The sequence below is a fragment of the Pholcus phalangioides genome, unplaced genomic scaffold (genome assembly GCF_987345545.1).
Source record: "Pholcus phalangioides strain wild (caught in Gottingen) unplaced genomic scaffold, Ppha-v1.0 ptg000010l_1, whole genome shotgun sequence".
In the NCBI taxonomy this organism is placed as follows: domain Eukaryota; kingdom Metazoa; phylum Arthropoda; class Arachnida; order Araneae; family Pholcidae; genus Pholcus; species Pholcus phalangioides.
This window is the reverse complement of record NW_028301603.1, coordinates 34,197,339-34,219,134: the sequence shown is the minus strand read 5'-3', so window position 1 is coordinate 34,219,134 and position 21,796 is coordinate 34,197,339. Positions and strand designations below refer to the sequence as shown.

Sequence of the window (21,796 nt, the reverse complement as noted above, 5' to 3'; positions counted from 1 at the left end):
AATTGCCCAAAGTTATAGGCATGAGTAGTGCTAGATTTTGAAAGAAAAGAAAAACTTTTTCAAAGTCCAGGGGACTCGTGGTTAGCAAGAGAAGAGTCCCTTTTGGACATGACGCTTACACTTCGCAAAAATATTTTTTTTGGCTAGTCGAATTATTCACAGACTAGTTATTCTCTTGTCGTTTTCAGTCAAACCCGGTTATAACGACAGCGAGGATTTCATGAAATTTTGTCGTTATAACCGATGTGTCGTTCCAATCAAGATTGACGTTCACAAGACATTTTTGAATGGAAAATATGATCAGAGACAATCAAATACCTTGCATGAAGTTTTCATTCCTTCATGATCGGGGCGAAATTTCTATTCCCCCATGATCAATATGATCGAGAAAAATACGGGAAATTTGGATGATCAATACGGGACATCGCCGATTCGCGCCTAACGTGTTGCCGAATAGCGACGGAATTACCAAATGTTGTTTACGAATAGCATTTGGCGAGGGGGAAAAATGCTACACCAAGTCTGCTTGAATATATTTCACGGAAGAAAAATTAAGGAGTTGTTGGCGCCCGATCTAGGCTTCCCATGCTTTCTTATAGGAAAAATACCCAGCTTTTAAGGAACATTTCATTTTTTTCTATCCACTCTAGGATCTCAACTTTTATTTTCTAACTGTAGATCTATTTCTTATACATTTTCTATTCTATAGATATTTTCATACAATTTAATGACAGCTTTTGCGATTTTAGTTGACGGTAACCATTTTTTTCTCGAATTTGAGCAACAACAACCCGCAACTTTTTAAAAAATCACCAAAAGTTACCGATATTTTTGTACCATAAAAATTGTTTAACTCGTTCTAATGAGAAATCATCTCGTTAAAGCATGTAATACATCAGTGCTGAGAGTATTGCATATGCTATCCTATGCTGGTGTAAAATTTTACATAACTCTAATATTCAATTTTTTTTAATTTTTCAAAGAAATAAATTAAAAACAGCTTTCCCGCATGATAAAATGGCATGACTTCAATGTAGCCATACAATATTGAAATTAAAATGAAGAAAACGGTTCATTTCATAAAATGAAAATGACTCATTTTTATTCAAAACTGAAATTTTAAATATTCCAAAAAATAAAAATTTATGAATTAAATATTTATGAATGGATCCGAAAATCTATGAAGTGAACCGTTTTCTTCATTTCAATTTTAATATTGTATGGTGTACATTGAAGTCATATTATCATGCGGGCAAGCTGTTTTTAATTTATTTTTTTGAAAAAATTTTAAAAATTTAATATTATATTTATGTCAAATTTTATTCCAGCATAGGATAGTATATTTAATCAAAAATATGTAAAAAAAAAATCTATTTAAATCCATGGTTAAGTGTATTTTCAATAATATTTTAACTTTTTCCCATGTTAAGAGTTATGTGACCCCTTGAATGGAAAGCATTTTAGCATATATAATACGTGCCCTCGAAAGCAATTAGACGCAGGAAAGTTTATAGTATTTAAAGACTGGAAAGTTGAAAAATGTGTTTTTTTGGCAAATTCTCATGCACCATTCTCCCTCCCAGTAAAATTGGCAAATAATGAGAGATGATTATTTATAGTCATATTCAATTTATAAACTATGAAAATTACCTTCATTTCCTGATTCTAGTAAGGATTGGTAATTAAAGCAAAAGCTGCGGCGAAAAAAAAGACCACATTTTTAAAGAAAAAAAGCAGAAATGGCAAAATACGGAAATGTTTTGTATATCATATCAACATGTTAATTTATACATACTGACCGGTTCATTGGCTGTCTGATTCATCACCGCCGAGCCAAAACCACTGAAGCTCTAAATATGAAATTTGGTCAATAGTTTTGCTTTGTAATGACTCACTAGGAGGGATTTTTCAAATTTAAACTCCCAAAGGGGGGTCTGGAAAAATAATTTTCAGATTGACAAAGCCACGCGAAGCCGCGGGATAACAACCAGTATGTAATAAATCTTTTTTTTCAAAGAGTTATAGTTAGAACATCAGACGAATATTCCCTCGATACGATCAGCCCTTCGGAATTTTTTAGGAAACGTCAATGAAGGGGACACAAAAGAGACGAAAAATTTGTCGTTATAACTGTAGCGGTTGTTTTTCATAGACGTTAAAAGAAAAGTCCATTTACGTTATTCCCTATGGGAATCCGTCCGGACTGTCAATTATTGACGTTATATCCGAGTTGTCGTTATAATCAAGTTTCACTGTATATTTGCTAATTGATCTCTCTCTCGAGCCACATAAGAGAGTGCGTATGAATCGAATTCCATACGCGGTCATTACACTCAAAATTTTGCATATGAATATAGGGTTAAAATACGATGATTTTTTGAAGACGGCACATTCCTACGATCTCCAACAAAACAAAAAAAAGTAACATTGGTGGAAGACGAGCCACACGTGACTCAACGAGCCTTGCTCATTACGGGCACGAGTGGACCCTCCATTAGGATCTCTTTGTAGTACTGGGAAAAGAATAAAATAGAGTGGTCGTTGAGAGCCCCGGCCACTTGACCGGAAGCTCTGAGTCACTCAAGAGTCCACCGGGCTCGTAGATGTAAATTGATATCTTCCCCGTTTTCCTCCCTAACATGTATTCATAATGATGCTATTGCACACTTATGCTGACCCTTGAAGCCCCCTTCTTCTCTACCACGTTTCCCGGGAACAGTCAAGAACATCGACTGGAATTGCTTCTGGCGGGGGAGTATCCGATTTCAGGTCGCGTAATAACAATAGCGTCCAGTTGATGTTGCTGGTCCTTTGAAGCCATTGACGAGAAAGATGTTTTGTGATTATAAATATACTCCCCTCGGGGCTGATTCACACATATCTAGTAATGGAAGGTTATCAAAGTCTCTTGGAATTCGAGGAATTCCTTTTGTTCGCAGTCGACGGCAGCCTTATTAAAGTTTTGACTGGAGAGAGTGGGAAAGCATATTTTTAAATGCCAATTGAGAAGACTGCTATTCGTCCAAGTGGCTCGTTTCGGTTGCAGATTATGGCGCTGGCATCGAATCGAGAACAGCTGTGACTTTGTCACTTCGATATCTTTCTGCTACTACCGAAGCCTGTGAAGATAAAGAGACGAGACTGTAATGTTTGGGTACAGAGAGAGACAATTCACCAAATACGGGATGTACGGTTTACGAAATTTTCTCCTCTAACATTTCGATCCCTGATTTCTTTCGACACCGGATATTTCGCATTCCCTGACCGTGTGAAAGACGGAGTGGCTGAGTGACCTTATGAATGAATGAATGATCGTAAGACTGTGTACAAGTGGGTAGGTGAGTGACCATATGAGTAACGAAGTAACTGCGTGAGTGACCGCATGAATGACCAATTGAATCGGTGAGTGAATCTCGCTGAGCGTATGGGGGAGTGACAGTATGTGACCGTATCAGAGACCATAGCACCAAACATGCCCACCCCCCCCCGCTCTGTCCCTTGCGGGTATGAGAGACCAAGTGCGGTCGCTCATTTGCTCATACGTCACTCACTTGATCACTTATATAGCCATTCACTCACCCATACAGTCACCGCCACTCATATGATCACTTAGTCACTCATGTGGTCATTCACTCACCAGGGGTATACGCAGGATCAAACTTCAGAGGGGGGCACAAAAGGCGTGGGGAGGGGCACAAAAAATGTTTTCTCCCCGAAACATTTTGAGTAACCACCCTTCAAAAAGCATTTAAATTGGTACAAGCTGATTTTTGAACACATTCTGTGCATTTTAAACTGGAACCATTCCTCTACGGGGTTGATAAGATAAAGACCAAATTAAGACTTATAGAGAACAACCTGTTTATGGATGGATAAAGAATGGGTTGAGACTTGTTGCAAATGAAACGTAGTTACCGCGAATCACTTTAACCGACACTACCCCGTTGAATCTTGCAGGTGACCATCGAGCGCTGTTCAAGCAAGCGATGCGACATTGGGAAAACTACACCTGCGTCCAATTCGTTGAGAAAGAGGACCATCCGAACTACATCGTCTTCACCGAAAGACCATGTGGGTATGTGCAATATTATTATTCAAAACATCATGTTTTTAAGTTTTTCCAGTTTTTCCATTCATTATAATTCAGGGGTTTTCAAACTGTGCACCGCCAACCTTTGACAGGGGTGCGCGGAGGTCCTTCGAAGCGATTCTTTGTTACACAGCTCTCGGGAGCCAACGTTTAAGCGTAAATTTGAGAAAGGGGTGCCGCGGATGAAAAAAGTTTGAGAACCCTTTGCATTATATAGATAGATAGAACCGCACACAACCCCGGACTGATGCAAAGCACCTTACTTCCGTTACCTCAAAAGAGGCAGAGTTGTGTCGGAAAAGTTAGCAAAGATTTATAGTGGTGGTTCCCCTGATGGGAATTCGATGGAAAAACCATCGAATTTTACATTGGTCGGGACAGTGAAATCATTTCCCCCCCCCTTTCCTCCACAAAAATCTCAGTTACGGCCCTGGTGCTGAGGATTACGTAAATATAGACGACACAGTATACAAACTGAACCTGACACGACAGATAGTGATACCCTCATAGAAAGTAAAAACAAACGTAAATGTAGTCATTTCAGGTGAAGAACAATGCGGTGTGAAGTTTCATACACAGATGCTGTGAAAGCCTAAATATTTGATAGTTATAGTGTAAATAATGTACATTATATTAATTTGAATGTACATAAAATAAAGTTAGTTTATTTTCAAGTGATTTACTTTTATTATACTGTCCTTCAATTACATACGAGATCGTTACATAATTTTACACATTATGTCAATTGAACCTCTATTAAGCAGAAACCTGTGTTCAAAAGAAAAAAATCTCGCCCCCCCCTCCTTGCGATTCCGTTGAAGACAGGTTTCACTGTAGTATACAAATAGATCTGTGGTCGTGACACCGTCATATGTTATCACTTGTGACGATAAGCCATCTTAATGTCGGACAGCGGGTAAGTGAGAGCATCTGTGATGATCTTGCTTTACAATCAGCGTAGATGGGGCAATCTGGTTGAAGTCCTAGAGGGGCCCGTGGTTTTCTTTGCCAGGAGCCCATGTTTAGGCACGATGGCTTTGGTGTCCGGGTGAATGTCCCTCAACGGAAATTAACATTTGTTTATGATTTCTAGACCGTGTCCACTGTGTCTCCGTTTAACAACTAGTTCATATCGATGTTTTCCACAGGTGTTGCTCGTTCGTCGGCAAACGCGGCAATGGTCCACAAGCGATATCGATCGGTAAGAACTGCGACAAGTTCGGCATCGTCGTGCACGAGCTCGGTCACGTCGTCGGCTTCTGGCACGAGCACACGAGACCCGACAGGGACAAGCACGTCCAGATCATCAACAAGAACATAATGACCGGTAATACTTCGAGCCTTTCTTGTTTCTTTTCTTGCAATGCCTTCTGTTTCAGAACGATTGAAAACGGAATTTATAGAGTGCCATCTAGTGAACAAAAAGTGAAACATAACACAATGAACTTAATAATGATTTTTCATTCAAATCACTAGATAATCCCTTGTAAACACCAATTTGATAAAAAAATTTAAATAATATTAAAATTAATAAATCGTTTTCAAAAGTTTTAAGACAGTTAATATTTTTTCAAGAAGATTTATTTCGTTAACAATATATTATAACAATTTTTATTGGATTTCATCACTCGAGTCGAATTACTAGCAACCGCGTGTCTTATGTGGACGTGCCAATGTTGTCGGTGAGAGAAGTCGCAGCTGTCTTTGGTTTCATGAGCTGGTTGACTGTAAAATCACTGATACTCCAGTGCATGTGATGTATGTGTGTACAGTATTTTTTTATGCATCAAAGAATTTGATCGGAAATAAATGCGAAAACTTTCCGTAAATCCACATTTCTGTACATGCACAACTTTGTTTTTCACCATCTTCACAAGCTCTTATGAGCATCCACCAAGTCGTCAGATGGCTCTCATCAGAGCAGGGTGCACCATGAATGCCTAATTACGGTATAGTTTTCGTTGTCGAGTGGAACTTCTCTCCTGCAAGGTAATTCGAAGACAACTTTTTAACTTTTGGAATGACATAACTTGTAAACAACGATGGCCATTTTAACTTTTGCTAACATATAGTACCGCAGTCCGTTCATATTGTCCTTCGCAAATATGGGTCAAATCACGTCACAGTGGATTCCGAAACGGCCGCCTTACCTAGTAAGGACAAAACTGAAGTGTACAGCTTAAAAAAAGCCATTCTTTTTCCTGAAATATCTCTACAACAATGGATGCGTATGTATGCCTCACAGATGTATTAGTCAATCGGATACAGCGTTTTTGAGGACTCTTGCTGTGAATTTAATCCCTCACTAAAAGCAAACGTGAAACAAAACTACCGTGGTGCCATCTGTTAGCTGAAACTATGGATGATTTTGCACACCTGTGTGTTTAAAATTCCAGGTCTGCCTATATATCCAACGTGCCACTTGTTCAAGGGTGCTCAAAGTTTCGGGAGAGCGGGCCACTAAATGGTTTTAGAAACGTCACGGGAAACTTAAGTTATCTGGAAATGTACGTCGAGCCACTCGTGTGATCTGGAAATGTGGCGTAGGCCACTTGAGTGATCTTCAAGTGTGCTGCGAGCCATTCAAATGATCTCGAAGAGTGCCACGGACCATTCGAATGATCTCGAAATGTGCCGCTAGCCATTCGAATAATCTGCAAAGTTACCACGTGCCTCTTAAGTCAATTGGAGGTGTGACTCGGGTAGCTCAAGTGATTTAGAAATGTGCTCGGGGGTCACTTGAGTGATCTGGATATGCACCGTTGGCAGCTGAAATGATCTGGAAATGTGCCACGGGATACTTCAGTGATTTAATACCCCTCCGTGGGCCGCTTGAGGGGTTTGGTTATCCGTCGCGGGTCACACCAGATGACTCCGAGGACCACATTGAGCCCGAGGGATATAAGTTGACCATGTGTGTTGTAGTCGGTGCAATTAGTGCTGGTGAAGGGAGTGAATATCGCTGTTTGCTTTCAAGCCATTATCAACCAAAATTCCAAACATTTCAACAAATCAACACGAAATCGTCCACATTCCATGAAACAATGCACGCATGATACCCAGCATTTCTTGGGATTCTTTCAGCATCTATCTTTTGTTGACCTCCCCTCCTCTTGTCGGCAAAAGTCAGCAAATCCGAAACCCTCCCCTCTCGATGCTGAAGTAATACTTGAATGACCCCTTCCGTCATCAACCAACCTTTCTGAAGATACGAAATATTCTTAATGCCATCTTATTCGGTGCGCCAAGACCGGAAAAAACCTTTCGATAGTTGTTATTGGGCACCTGAACCTACTATTCTACCTATTGATAAGTCCCCTACAGAGCCACTTTAGTGATCTCTAAAATGTTTCACGGATCCTTCAAGTGCTCTGGAAATGTGTCCGAGCCGCTTAAGGGCTCTGGAACTGTGCCACGCATCAATCAAGTGATCCGTAATTATGGCACGGATCACTTCAGCAACCTGGGAATGTTCCGCGGGTAACTTCAGTGATGTAGAGCCGCACTGCGGGCCGCTTAAGTGCTCTAAAACTGTGCCACATGTTACTCAAGGGATCTCCCATTGTGCCACGGATCGTTTAAGTGTTCTGGAACTGTGTCGCGGGTACACTTAAGTGATCTTTGAATGCGAAAGTGATCTTTGAGGCCTACTTCAGTGATCTGAAAATGTGCCACGAGCTACTTAAATGTTCTGGAACTGTGCCACGAGTCATTTAAGCGATTTGTAAATACGCCGCTTAGTTCATTTTTGCAAAATTAGGTTAAATGCTCCCTTCGGGGAACCCCGTATGGCGAACTATGTTTGCCGGGCCGGGGCACAACCTTCAGGGCCACATTTGTTCTGCGGGTCAGAGGTTTGCCATATATGGCTTAAAGTGTTGGTCGCAATGAATATCTTAAAGAGAAATTTCAAGTTCTTACCCTTCAAATAGCATTGAAATTAACAGAAATCGATTGTAATAACATATAAAGGTGTTTTCTTTCGAAATTTTAATTTTTTTTAAATATTTTTTGCATTAAAATTTTTTTTTCGTCTGGAGGGGAGCGCGCGAACCCCCCCCCCCTCTCGCGTACGTTTCTGATCCCACCAATATGCGCTAGGAGGTAGGGGGCAGTGCTGACGAAATTTTGCTGACCGGGGGAGAGGGGGGGGGGTCAAAAATGGCTAAAAAATATTTGCTGACAAAATACTTGAACGGCCCCTAAGAGATTATGGGATAACGTCTCATTGTTGTCCGGAATAGTCAGTATTGAATGGAAGGCGCTTCACAACAATACTTGAGACAACAATACTCAGAGTTGTTTTTTTTTTCATCCTCTTCTGTAGAATCGAACGCGTTTCTTGAAATATCCAATTCAGCAAAGTAAACATCAATGTTATGATGGGATCCCGAAGAAAGTGGGACAATACAAATACGGAGGTAACGTGTCCTGGAAATGGTTTCCCGCATCTGGGATATGAGAAAATGTTATCGAAGACTACATGGAGGCTGCAGGCCTTTCAGCCCACGTATGGCAAACTCTCATGATAGTTCGTTTTGTCATCGTGAATTTTTCCAATTCAAAGTGACCGTTTAATGCAGGGCCAGAAATTTGTACTCGTAGGAATTTGTAGGTGAAGGGGGTTAATTTTTTATTGCCTTTTTTCCGTCTCTATATTCCGTCTCTATATTACAGGCAATGATAAATACAAATACAACGCCACAACAGGCAAATTGCCCAACGAGGTGGCTGACTTAAGAACATCATGGATCCCCGAGCCCCTACCTACTACTGCTACACCACACATGCAACCCCCCCCCGCGGAACCCCCCAACGAATCGGTATCATGCGGGAATGTGCGTGTACGTGTAGTGCAACCTGACGTAAAGTTTGTTTCTGTGTTATGCTTGTTATGTGTAGTGCTGTCATCTGCCCCCAGTTTTACTAACTAACCACACTATATGTATTTTACGAGACATTCCAGTGTAATTTTGCCGTCCAACTTTTTTATCACAAATGGCCCATTTTCACAACGAGGCTCACTGAAATTTTTCAAACCAAGAATCAAAATTATTTGTACAACTTATAAATTATATTATGATAGTTATGACTGTCATAATCAATTATACTGACATAATATTTATCTCATGTTTTTGTCAAAAATTTACGCTTTTTTCTTAGTGAATTACATTTTTAATCATTGCGACTTGCAGCAGCCCCTCTTTTTTTCGTCAACGACAATTTTTCAGAAATTTAAACGATAGTTACTAACTTCGTTTGCCTTTGACAGTTTTTTTGGTTTCAATTGGCAACTTTGATGATTTTTTTTGTTTTGGCTGTCATTGGCAACTTTATTTGCCTTTGACAACTTTGCTTCCTTTTGAACCTTCCCCGGATGTGATTGACAACTGTACTTGCTTTTGACAGTTTTTTTGGGTGCGATTGACAATTTCACTTCACTTTCACAATTTTTTCTGGCTGTTTTTAGCAAGTTTATTTGCATTTGAATTCTTTTTTTCTATTTTTTAATGGTAATTGGCAATATCCCGTATGGATCCCAATTTCCAGTATTTTTATAAAGGAAATAAGGTCATGCTAGACATTAATCGTGTTGTGAGAGCTGATACTTTCCTACCGGAACACCTTTCGTGGGCCGGATAGAACCCCCTTGTGGGTCCGTAGGTTGTGCGGTTTAATTGAAATGAAAATTTTGTAGGAATTCATGCATTTTTTTCATTCCCAGTATCCAATTGATATTTTGATTTACAGGATTAACAAACCATAAAGACATCTCCAGTTATTTCTACAAGAAATTAATCAAAGCCCTACATGCTCAATCCATGGACCGCGTGTCGAATGTGGCCCTCAGCGTCATCTGATATAGACTACGATGTGTCACACCTTATTTTAAAAAATATATATATACTGAGCGACTTATTTCCTGATCACTTGAGTGACGTGCCGTGCAGTTCCACTTAAATGGCACGCGATACATTCCCAGATCACTTGAGTGACCAGTGGCATAATTACGGATCATTTGAGTGACCAACGGAACAGTTCCAGAACACTTAAATGTCCAGCGGCACTTTCCCAGGTTACTGCGCCAAAGTTCTAGAGCACTTATGTGACCATCGGCACTTTTCCTGATAACTTTATTGGCCCGCGGCATATTTACAGATGTCCACAGCACTGTTCCAGAGCACTCATTCCTTTCCCTCCCATCGGGACATATTTGTCCCACACAGGTTCATAAATTGGTAGCGAAGGGGTTAAACGACCCGCGGCACATTCCCAAATCAATAAAATGACCAGCGACATATACCCAGTTCAGTTGGATATGGCCCACATTTACAGATCACTTAATTAAGTAGCCCTCGACACGTTTTCAAATCATTGAAGTGGCCCGCACTCTCTTAAAGGTACAACACCCTTGATCTAAGCCGTGTTATGTAGCTGGAGTGAGAGAGAAGTCTTATATCTCACGTACAGTCCCAGCTGAAAATCATCTGCTGTTTGGTTTTAAGGGATGGCATTGCATTTTCTCGTCAAAAAATTCTTGCCATACGTCTATGGTCAGCCATTTGTCTAGAACAGCGGTTCCCAAATACATACTTCAAGTCGTGGACTACTCCGGAGATCTGAGTGTCTGCCGTAGATCCCACTTTCAGTCTTTGGCCCTCGGAAGTCTTGATACCCGCCATGGACCCTCATCTGTAGCAGCAGAAATTATAGCCATCCATCATTCATCAACTTTGCAGTGATGCTTTTAATGGTGATGTCTGCGGTTGGATCTCGTTGAGACAAATCCAATGATACCATTCTGGTAGCAATACCTTCTCGGTTTCGGCACCGGGCTCGCGGACTGCTTCACGTCAAAAAAAAAGCCGTGTCTATGACACAGCCTATTCCAATGTTTTTGTCCCATAATTCAACAATTGCACCCCTGAGGGTCCAGGCACCCCCAACTGGGAACCACTTGTCTGGAAAAATAAAGAGTGCATGCCAAAGTTATACGGTTTGTTTACAGTCCAGTCTCCAATAACGGAAATTCTGTTTTCCCGTTTTTGCCTCGAAAGAATGCCACTGCATCAATGAAACAAAAACTTGAGCACTTTATTGCGGAGAGTTTTAAATTCGGTTTTCCCGTTTCTAAAGTCCCGTTCTACTTGAAAAATTATTCCAGCTATTGCTCCAGTACACGAAACAGGAAAAACTTCATTATCAACCGTCTTTCCACGAGAGATTCCAACTGCGCTCGGGAAAAATCGATGCCGTTAATCGCTTATATCGTCGCGTCGTTTATTGTGCTTCTTTTTCTTTTTTTTTTTTGCTCAGACGAAAGCGATTGCGATCATTAATCGACCGGGAATCGACGATTTGCTGTTGATGAGCTTAAAGACATGGCGGAACTATGGGTTGAGGGGTAAAGAGATGAACGGGTGTTGTTGCTACTACGACCAATTTCACCCATCTTTTTCCCCCTTCTCCCGTTCCCTTTCACTACCCATTTGAGCGATGGGATCATTTGCCGTCCGAGAGACAGTGAGTCGGTCCCGCCGCGGCTTAATCGGCTGCTCGTCCATGTCTCAATGATTCCTCGCCGGGAGAATTAAAGATTTTCTTTAAAAGTTCTTATTTTTTCGTGGAGCTATTAGTTCCGAACCCAATATGTATACCGAAACGTACACAACGCACAGCAACTGCGTACCGAACACCAATATCGATAGGTGTTTAGAAAAATCTGTGTTTTTCGGGGATCCGAAAATTTCGCCTTCGACATTTCAACCCTTTCACGTTTCACCCCCGGAAATTTCGTCTGCTTTGGCCGTATGAGTGACCAAGTGAGTGATTACTTGGGTGACCAAGTAGTTGGGTGAATGCTCGTATGAGTGACCAAGTAGTTGGGTGAATGCTCGTATGAGTGACCAAGTAGTTGGGTGAATGCTCGTATGAGTGACCAAGTAGTTGGGTGAATGCTCGTATGAGTGACCAAGTAGTTGGGTGAATGCTCGTATGAGTGATTAAGTAATAATAACCGGGACATTTTAGAAACCCCCTTCTTTTGAGGGACATAACAATATAAAATTGCAAACTTGCAATGTATTTCGAAAATATTATCACACACTACTTCTGTGGACAAACGTGCCGAAATGAGTAAAACATCAGCATAGAGTTTCCAATGTCGGACGTCCTGTATGTGTATATACGGTATTGAAGCGCGCCTTTGAATGGGGTCTGGGGGGGGGGGGGTTCATGGCATCCAAAACTTTTAATTAATTAACCGGAGCTTTCTTTTCTCGATAATTTCAAGATATTTCATGAAATTACGGCATTTGTGCAGATTTTTTTGATTTTTATGTTCATTGAAAATGTTACAGCGCTCTCTCCAGAGAACAAAAATGAAATTAAGTAACTAAAAATGTACGTGCCGAAGACACAGCTTAAACATTTCAGGCCCCGAAGTCTAGGTTTTTTTTAACTGGCAATATATTTCTCATAATTTCCAAATGTCTTAACTACTAAAAATATTATGTACATAATGGTTAATATACAGTTATCGTATGAATCGTAATATTCGATTAAGCGGAAAAAATTAAGTCTTTATAGGATGCGTTTTGCTGCAGAGGATTTTATCCGTTACCCAATTAAGCGGGACGGACTGTATTTGAAAATGGATGTACCGAAAGCTCTTTCCGGGGCAGTGAATTTATTAGCGAAAAACCGGGACATCTGGCCACCCTATACTAGGGTATATAAAGATGTATTTCTAGCTAACATCTCTTTTCTAAAATTTACGCAATTTTAGAGATGGTATGAGATGACTTAAATATCGTCATCCCCCCCACCTATTCTCTTATACCAACTACGGATGGCTTCAATGCACTACAACATTTAATTGGCAGAGCGATGATGGAGGAGGTGAGCTGTTACAGTCTCATCTACGGATCCCTGATACGCGAGTGAAAAAAAAAATTCAACTATAGTTAAAGTTGTTGAAATAAACTTTTAAACTGTAACAAATTACCGTTTTAATTCTGCACTGCGTAGAAATGATATCAATTATCAGAGCCGCCATTAAGGGTTTGCGGCCCGGTGTTGGGAATCCCGCACTTTCGGTAATAATGTTTGCTTTCATAAATTCTCAATTTCCTTCTATTCTGATACTATTTCTTTCAAAAGAAATCATTTTAGTTTCCTCAAATCTGGAATTCTGCATTTTCATCTAGGAAGAAATAATTCTGAAATTGTTATTCATTTCATAAGTTCTAAATTTACACTAATTCAAGAATTTTCTCTTCAATAAATTCTGAATTTTCATAAATTCTAAAATTATTTCTTTCATTTATTTTGAATTTTCATGGGTGCTGAAATTATCTGTCGATTATTATTATTATTTTAATTTTCATCGATTTTCAGAATTGCCATTAGTTTTCACACACTTTCTTTCATTAGTCCCTAATTTTAATTGGTTTTGGAATTAGTCTGTTAGTTTAACAGATTAAATTCTGCAATAGCGTATGAGTTTTCGGGCGTGGTTTCTCCCTTCCCCACAGAATATATAAAACCGGGGCTAAAATACCCGAAATCACTAACGCCTCTGGCCCCGCTTTTAATTTCGCACAGGGCCCCGCGTCTAATAAGGGTCGTCCTGAACTTAGTCATTGCACTAAGAGTGCGGTTAAATGGTTCACGGAAAATTCCCCTCCAACAATTCACCGCCGGAAAATTCACCGACAACAGTTCGATGAGTCAGAAAGCGAGGGAGTGAGCGATTGAGTTACTGAGTCAGTGAGCGAGGGATTGAGCGAGTGAGTGATTGAGTGAGCGAGTGAGCTACTGGATCCGTGAGTGAGTGAGCTACTGAGTGGATGAATGATCTAGTGAGTAAGTGAGTGAGTGAGCTATTGAGTGGATGAGTGACCCAGTGAGTAAGTGAGTGAGTGAGCTACTGAGTGGATGAGTGACCCAGTGAATAAGTTTTAATTTATTTAATAATAGATATTTTAATCATTTGTGACACTACTAGGTTAAAACTAATTCACTCACTCCCTCACTCACTTACTCACTAGGTCACTCACTTACTCACTAGGTTGCTCACTCACATACTCACTAGGTCACTCACTTACTCACTAGGTTGCTCACTCACATACTCACTCACTCTCTCACATACTCACTAGGTCACATACTCACTCACTCACTCACTCACATACTCACTCACTCACTCACATACTCACTCACTCACTCACATACTCACTCACTCACTCACATACTCACTCACTCACTCACATACTCACTAGGTCACCAACTCCTCTCTCACTGAGTCAGTAACTCAATCACTCACTCCCACGCTAACTGACTCGCATCGAATTGTTGTCGGTGAATTTTCCGGCGGTGAATTTTCCTAGCTGTGAATTGCATGGCGGTGAATTTTCCTAGTGTTGAATTTTCCGGCGGTGAATTTTCTTGACGGTGAATTGCTGGCGGTGAATTTTCCGGACAAGCGGTTAAAAATACCTATTTCCGTCTTTTCATGCTTAGAACTTCTCAGTGTTAGTGTGAAAAAGGGGGTGCGATAATAATGCAAGATAATTTTTAATAAGATTTTTTTGGCACCAGATTCCCGTATTCCTTTCCTCAATTCCTTCAAGTCTTTTAAGGCCTTTATCTCGGCCCTTGTAATAAGGGCGGCTTGGAATATTAAGTCACTGCGTTAAGTGTACGATGAGATACCTAAGCGTGCGGCGAAATACATATTTTTTGGTTCTCTCACGCTTAGAATTTTTCAAGGTTAGTGTCGAAAACGGGTAATATAATCCGAGATCATTTCCTAAATATTGTTTATTGGACGAACCTGTATCTTCAGATATAACTCTGTTGCGACTTTATCCACAGAATCAGATCGGAATTAATCAATCTTCTCGCTGTCTGAGTTGAACTCCCCTGACACAGCAGCTGCTACTGGTCGTTTTCCCGGTTGAGTTCCTTTTAAAAATTAGCTACTCTTCAGCAAGAAAAAATTTTGCTGATGAATGCAAAGTTTTTGATTTTTGTTTGCGTTTTTTTTTTTGCGGACAAGCGTGTGTGTGTTTGCGTTTTCGCGTTAGAATGCAAAAATTTGGATGCGAAAAATATTTTTGCGGATAAATACGAAATTTGTTTTTTCATTTCGACAAATAAATGCGAGATTTCCCGATTTTTCTTTTTTCTGTGTGCGAAATTTATGTTTTTTTACGAAATTTTAATTTTTAATTTGCGAAATTTAAGTATCTATTCATATTGCATCACATCATCAGATATTATTGGTTAGTATTATCAAGTATCATCAATATACGTTATCCATTAGTTCCTGTGGCGGTGCTGGTAACCCCCCTGGGGTAAAGATGTCCTTAAGGGCACTTTTCTAAAATTTCCTTGGCGCTACTCGAGATTCCCACATTCCTTCAAGTATATCTCGATGCATCTTTACACGTAATAAACCCCCCCCCTCGATTTCTTTACTGATGTATCCAAGGCTTTAACTCAAAGCGAATCCTTTTGGAAACCCGAATCCCTCCATCCCTTCAAGAGTCGAGAGATGAAAGTCTTATACGGTTCTTTTCTTACTTGATATATTTCCTATTTATATGAGAGAGTTGCTGCTCCTGGTCTTCCTCCATCTCATCCACTGATGTTAGGTGTTGAGTTCCTCTTTTGAAAAGTCTTCATAATTTTTTTTTTTTTATTATTTCTCCTCCATGTTTGCAAAAGGAAGAAAAAAAAAGAGGATGATGATGAAAGGATGTCTCTTCCTTTTCATCTCTCTCTCTCATCCTCTGGAATCGCTCGACTTCATATAGTCGATCGGACAACCCGAAGCTCTTTCGATTTCAATGGGGTTTTCTTTTGCTTTTTTTGCCCACTCTTCCGCCATGTCATGTCGGTGTGTGCACATGTATGTGTTCGTCTCGTATTTCTTTTTTTTTTTTTATTACTTTCTATATAACTCTTAACACCTTGCGAGACATTTTCCCTTTGGATATCATCTTCCCTTCTTATTCGTCAGATCGAATCATTTAATGGAGATTCTTGTCCTTTCGCGTCTCCTACTTTTTTCTCTATTTCTCTGGCAAAAGCTATTCCCGTGAGTTTGAATGATGGCGGCTTAAGTGATTGTTGTTATTGCTTGGGGAAGTTGTTTTCTTGTGTAGAAGAATTATTAGTTATTTGGGAAATTGTGTCTCTTGTAACTTCTATTTTTTTTCAACATTTGAATCTAAGGATTATTATTGAAAATGAGAGTTCGCTATATTTTCCGTGAGAAAAGTTTTGATTTTGCTTTGGGATAGCGCAAAGTTTCTCAGAGCTTTGGACATATTGGTTTTGTACACGTGTGTGAGGAAAATTCATCGTCCACATTTCACTGAAAGGAAAATTCATCGTCCACATTTCACTGAAAGGAAAATTCACCGCAATGAGAACTCACCAGTAGGAAAATTCACCGAAAAAAGCAATTTGTCGACAAAATCATATTGTGAAAATGGATGAACAAATGAGCGAATGAGTTGGTAGGTGAGCGGATGAGTGGGTCACTCACTCAGTCCTTCATATGGTTACTCATTCAAACAGTCACTAACTCACTCAATCAGTGGTTAACTCATGCGTTCATTGACTCGCTCAATCGCTCGCTCACTCATACGGTCACTGGCTCGCACAATCGCTCATTCACTCCGTTATTCACCCATTTTCATCTATCACTCTCTCGGTCATTCACTCCGTCACTCATTTTCATTCACTGGTTAACACATACAGTCACTCAATTGCTTGATAACTCACCCACTTATCTGGTCACTCAATCACTTGGTAACTCACCCACTACGGTTACTTACTCGCTCAGGTCAACCGCTTACACCAGAGGTCTTCAACCTTTGTATAGCCACGAGCACTGCCTGACCACAACTTCAAAAAAAAGAACGCATTACATCAAGTTTGACATAAGATTGCATCAAAAATCCGAATGATTTTAATCCTCGAATCCAATTTGCACAAGGTCTATTCGGGACGATGATTAAGTGCTCGCGAGCATGAAATCGGACACGAGCATAGGGCACTTAGGTTCTTCAGGGAGAACCGTGGTGCTCGCTAAGCAGCACGTTGAAGACGCCTGGCTTACTCACGAGCTAATTTGCTAGCTCATTCACCAACCCATTCGGTCACTCACTTGTTCACACATTCAGTCACTCACTTGTTCACACATTCAGTCACTCACTTGTTCACACATTCAGTCACTCACTTGTTCACACATTCAGTCACTTGCTCACACATTCAGTCACTTGTTCCATCACTCGGTCACTCACTCACTGGTAACGAACTGTTGTTAATGAGTTTTTCCAGCGGTCATTTTGCCGTCAGTGAATTGTTTGTCTGTGAACAAGCGATGAATTTTCCTATGAGTAAATTGCGTGGTGGAAAATTTCTGTCGGTGAATTTTCCATAAATCTTGTGTGTCATTCACTTTGAAAGGATACTTGATTGTTTTTTGAAGTAGTTTCCGTTGCAGGTGTCTCGTGCGCTGAAGCATTGAATCGAAGCTGTTGTATGGGATTAGAAAATTAGCCCTAAGGCTCTGCCATTCCCTGAACGAGATGAAATACTCTACCATTAAGATAGGTTGACCATCATACACGTATCTCTCCCAAGCGTAAATTGAGTTTTCCGGAAAGGATCTTTGAGAAGGGCTTGGGTTTCTTTCAAACAGCTATGCTCTTGTTGGTTTTCTACATTTCGCCCCCAGAAGTAGCCTGGCTATGTCTGAAGAGATTTTACGTCGCGTGTTTTTGTGCACGACATTGAATTGAAGTCGTGTGGTCGTATTTTAAAAGTGATTATATTTAAAAATACGTGAAAAGTCTTTGTCAAACTCTGAACACGTAGGTGGATACTATACCATTGGAACTACACAAGATAGCCTTGAGTGAAGATTCTTATGTCTTTCCCAGATATAAAGTAGAGTTTCTAAAAAGGAACTGTCCAACTTACATAGAGGATTATTGAATTATTATTTAAGGATGCACAATGCCTTGGTTTTGCGCAGTTTTGTCTTAGCGCATGGGCTCACCCGGGTACGACCCGGAAGCCTCGTGAAAATAAGATCCACCTAAAATTTTCGAAATTAAGCATGTCTCTCTAGGTAGGAGAGCCTCGGAAAAATCACTTTGATGCTCTTAAGATGGCCTCGGTTTTTCTAAGTTCCGACCATTAACTCCGGAAGAAGCCTCGTTGTCTCTGGAAATAGTATGCGTTGCTATCACTGTATCATTGAGTTCAGACAGAAGTTGCATTTCTTTTTTCAGCTGCATTTAAACGCGTCAAGTAGCTTGAGTCGTCTTTCAAAAATCTGGACGGATTCTTTACTACATGAATTATAGAATATATTCTGACAAGCAACTCAGGTAGAAACCGGAACACTTCACTCCACATCCATATCATAAGACACAAATCAGAAGCGACACATTTTGTGGAATGTACATAATCGTATAAGGATATGGCTCATATATTGAAGAGACGGACGAGAGGATGTAGGACCTAGGATGAATCTTCTTTCATTTTTTACACTACAAATTTACTAGAAAAGAGCTAGAGAAAAATACTCATTTAAAAACCGCGGTCCAAGAAATGTGGACGCCTGGCGTAGAATACTAAAATGTCAACCCTAAAGAGCCATCCCCCCCCCCACGCCTTTTCAGACGCGGGGCACGGTGCGAAACTAACAGCGAGACCAGGCGCGTCTCAACAATATCGAGGCACCAAAAATAATTAACCCCCAGCCCCGATTTTACATATTTCGTGGAAGGGAATCGGCACTACCGTTTCAGAATATACTGAAAAAAAAAAAAGTTTAACATGCAATATTAAGTGCAAATTGACACGAAAATTTAACACTTAACTGACGTTGTCAAAATTCTGTGCGTAACTGGCAACGTGGGGCCATTTTCAACCCAGCAAGTATTAATGCATTTTAAAGATCAACAAAAGGAGTCTTCATAAAAGCAACGTGTTGTTTACTTCATTCATCTGCAAATTAACTCACTACATAATTTTTCAAATTTCTTTAGTTATATATTTTCCCAAAAATTTTCTTTTATTAAGACGCACATTCGAGAAAAATGGAGGGAAACATGACTTTTTTGAAAGAAAATTTAAATTACTTATTAAATTCATTTTTAACGCAACTTTCATGATTAAAAAATGAACAGATATGATTGAAATATACTCGGAAAATAAAATTTACAAATTAAAATAATATTTACCAAATTTTCACAAGCACCCCTAGTTAGTCTTATTCTAAGTCGGAAACGCAGCACTTGCAAACAACACCATGCCGCAGATGTAACGTACAACTAGCAACCAGCGTACACTAGCAACACTATTCTCATGCTCTCCTCGGACATCCTATGCTTCCCGATTAATTTGAAACTGTTATCGACGGAACTGGCGCTCTTCCGATACGCCATTTCATCCTGAACACTCCTGCGTCTAATAAAAAAAGACTTACGTAAGTGATGTGGTGTGGTCATTTTGACCCACGGAAACTTTGATCAATGATATAGAGGGAAGAAAAAGTAGAATAACAATCACAAGTTTGTGAAACACATGTAAACAACTAGCTTGAAAGGTACTGAAAATAAGACGGTCCAGATGCAATTCTTTCTCATGGGTTGGCAAGATTAAGAATGCTTGTGCAGTCAAAATGACCCCATCACACCAGTTAAGGGTTAAGAAAATTCAGGACTGAAGGTTAAACTAATACGAGAAACAATTCCCGAAACTAATGAAAATTTTAAACTTGATGATACAAAAATAGTTTAAAGAAATATTTCCATCACCAATGAAAATTTCGAATTAACATAATTAAGGAAAGAAATGAATCCGAATCTGGCATTGGTTTTGTCAGATTGGCTTTAGTTTTTGAGATAAAGTGGAAATTAAATTGCAATAGAGTATTACATAATCAGCTTACAAGTCACATTGGTGATATTATGCGTTACCGTAAAAACTAGAGCCAATCTGACAAAACCAGTGTCAGATTCTAAATCAGTGTCCCAAAATCATCCTAAAATCACAGAAATATCTTTGCCAATGATTCCCTGTATTTATTTGTAATGCACAGTTTCAATGTGATTTTTATGATGTGTGTGTATTATGATTGAAAAAAAAAAATTCTCATTTTATCTTAAAAACTGGAGCCAATCGGACAAAAACCAATGCCAGATTCGAAATCGGTGTCCCAAAACCATTCTAAAATCACTGAAATATCTTTGAAAACTAAATCAGTGTTGAGCAGTGTAATTTACCGCGAGTACGAGCCCCCACAAAGCGCGGAGCCCAGTGCGACTGCACCTGTTGCACATCCCTAAGGGCGGCTCGGCCCTGAAATGAGTGATTAGCGTAACAATGTTGATGCTAAAAAGCGAATATACAGGTGCTTCTACAGGGTGTTCTGTTAATGGATGTCTGATGACAATCCACGCAATGAGATCCTCTGTTGTGTCCACAGGCGTCGCATAAACGAGTGATTTAAGGTGGCCCCCATAGGGAAAAAGTCACACGGATTGAGATGCAACGTATTCCTCGTTCGTGTAGTCAGCCATCACGATATTCATTGAAACAGACAACTGAACTGCTACACGTGCTTACTACTGCAATAGCACTAATTTGCGTCGTCCGCAGCACGTGATCCTACCCCAGCGCATGCGTTTCGCGACGCTGCATATGTCAGATATGGTGAGCAAAACCACGAACGCATGATCAACTGACATCCACCTTTCGTCCCCTCCGGACGATTTTCACCCTCTCAACGTGGTTTGCGAAACCATGTTCCATTGGAATTTTTGTTCCTCTTGATGCCTACTAACAACCCTCTGAATTTGTCGGTTGCATTAACAGAACACTCTGTGTAGCCACATATATCTTTCAAGTTACTATTGATTTGCCGTAAAGTTTAGGAATTGTTACACATTATTTCTATGGAGTCTGCCACGCTCAATGTGGCCAGGCATTCCAATGTAAGTGCTGTCCGAAATCATCAGATGAGTACAACATTCCGATTGTTTTTCAGTAGGGAAAATATAATCTAAGACACAATTTGCTACAGAATTTCTTCTATTTAGTTCAACAAAATTTCTTCAAAACTCAGAGAAAAACTCCTTCAAAACAAATATCCATTCTTTTCTATCGGCTCATAATGGATAATATCACACACGGAGAATCTTCCAGGTCCCTATCCCATTTAATATATAAAAAAATGAAGAAAATATTACATTATATCCTTCGGAATAATACATAAAAAAACTACTTCAATATATACTCGGGAGGAGAAAAAACGCAATATCCCAAACAGATAAATTTTTTTCACTCCCGGAACTTTTCCAGATATGAGAGTGCAATGCCCATTCCGTTCCAACATAGAAAAGATCGTAATGATATGCGTATCGAATATCGTTAATGACATCGAATGAATCGATTCATAAATCGATTTTCAGCCACTTTCCCCTCGTAAGTTATTTTTATTGGGTTTTTTCCTCCTCCCTCTTGTCTCCATTTGTTTCTCCCGATCCCGGATTTTTTTTTTGTTCCCTGGATTGGCTTTTTCTCTGTCTCTGGTTATTGAACTTTTTCCCCTCCGACCACATAAAATAGCTTTTATGCGTATTTATTTATAATATTTATATCCGGTTATTTCTCCGG

General features: G+C 39.8%; 1 protein-coding gene across 1 annotated transcript in view; it reads left to right on the top strand.

Annotated features, from left to right (window-relative positions):
- Nucleotides 1-21,796, top strand: part of LOC149081332 (bone morphogenetic protein 1-like) — a 265,551-nt gene that overhangs the window by 134,150 nt on the left and 109,605 nt on the right. Inside the window, exons 5-6 of the mRNA XM_089238168.1 lie at nucleotides 3,958-4,075; nucleotides 5,239-5,417. Coding sequence (XP_089094294.1) covers nucleotides 3,958-4,075; nucleotides 5,239-5,417 — 297 coding nt within the window. The remainder of the gene's footprint in view (nucleotides 1-3,957; nucleotides 4,076-5,238; nucleotides 5,418-21,796) is intronic.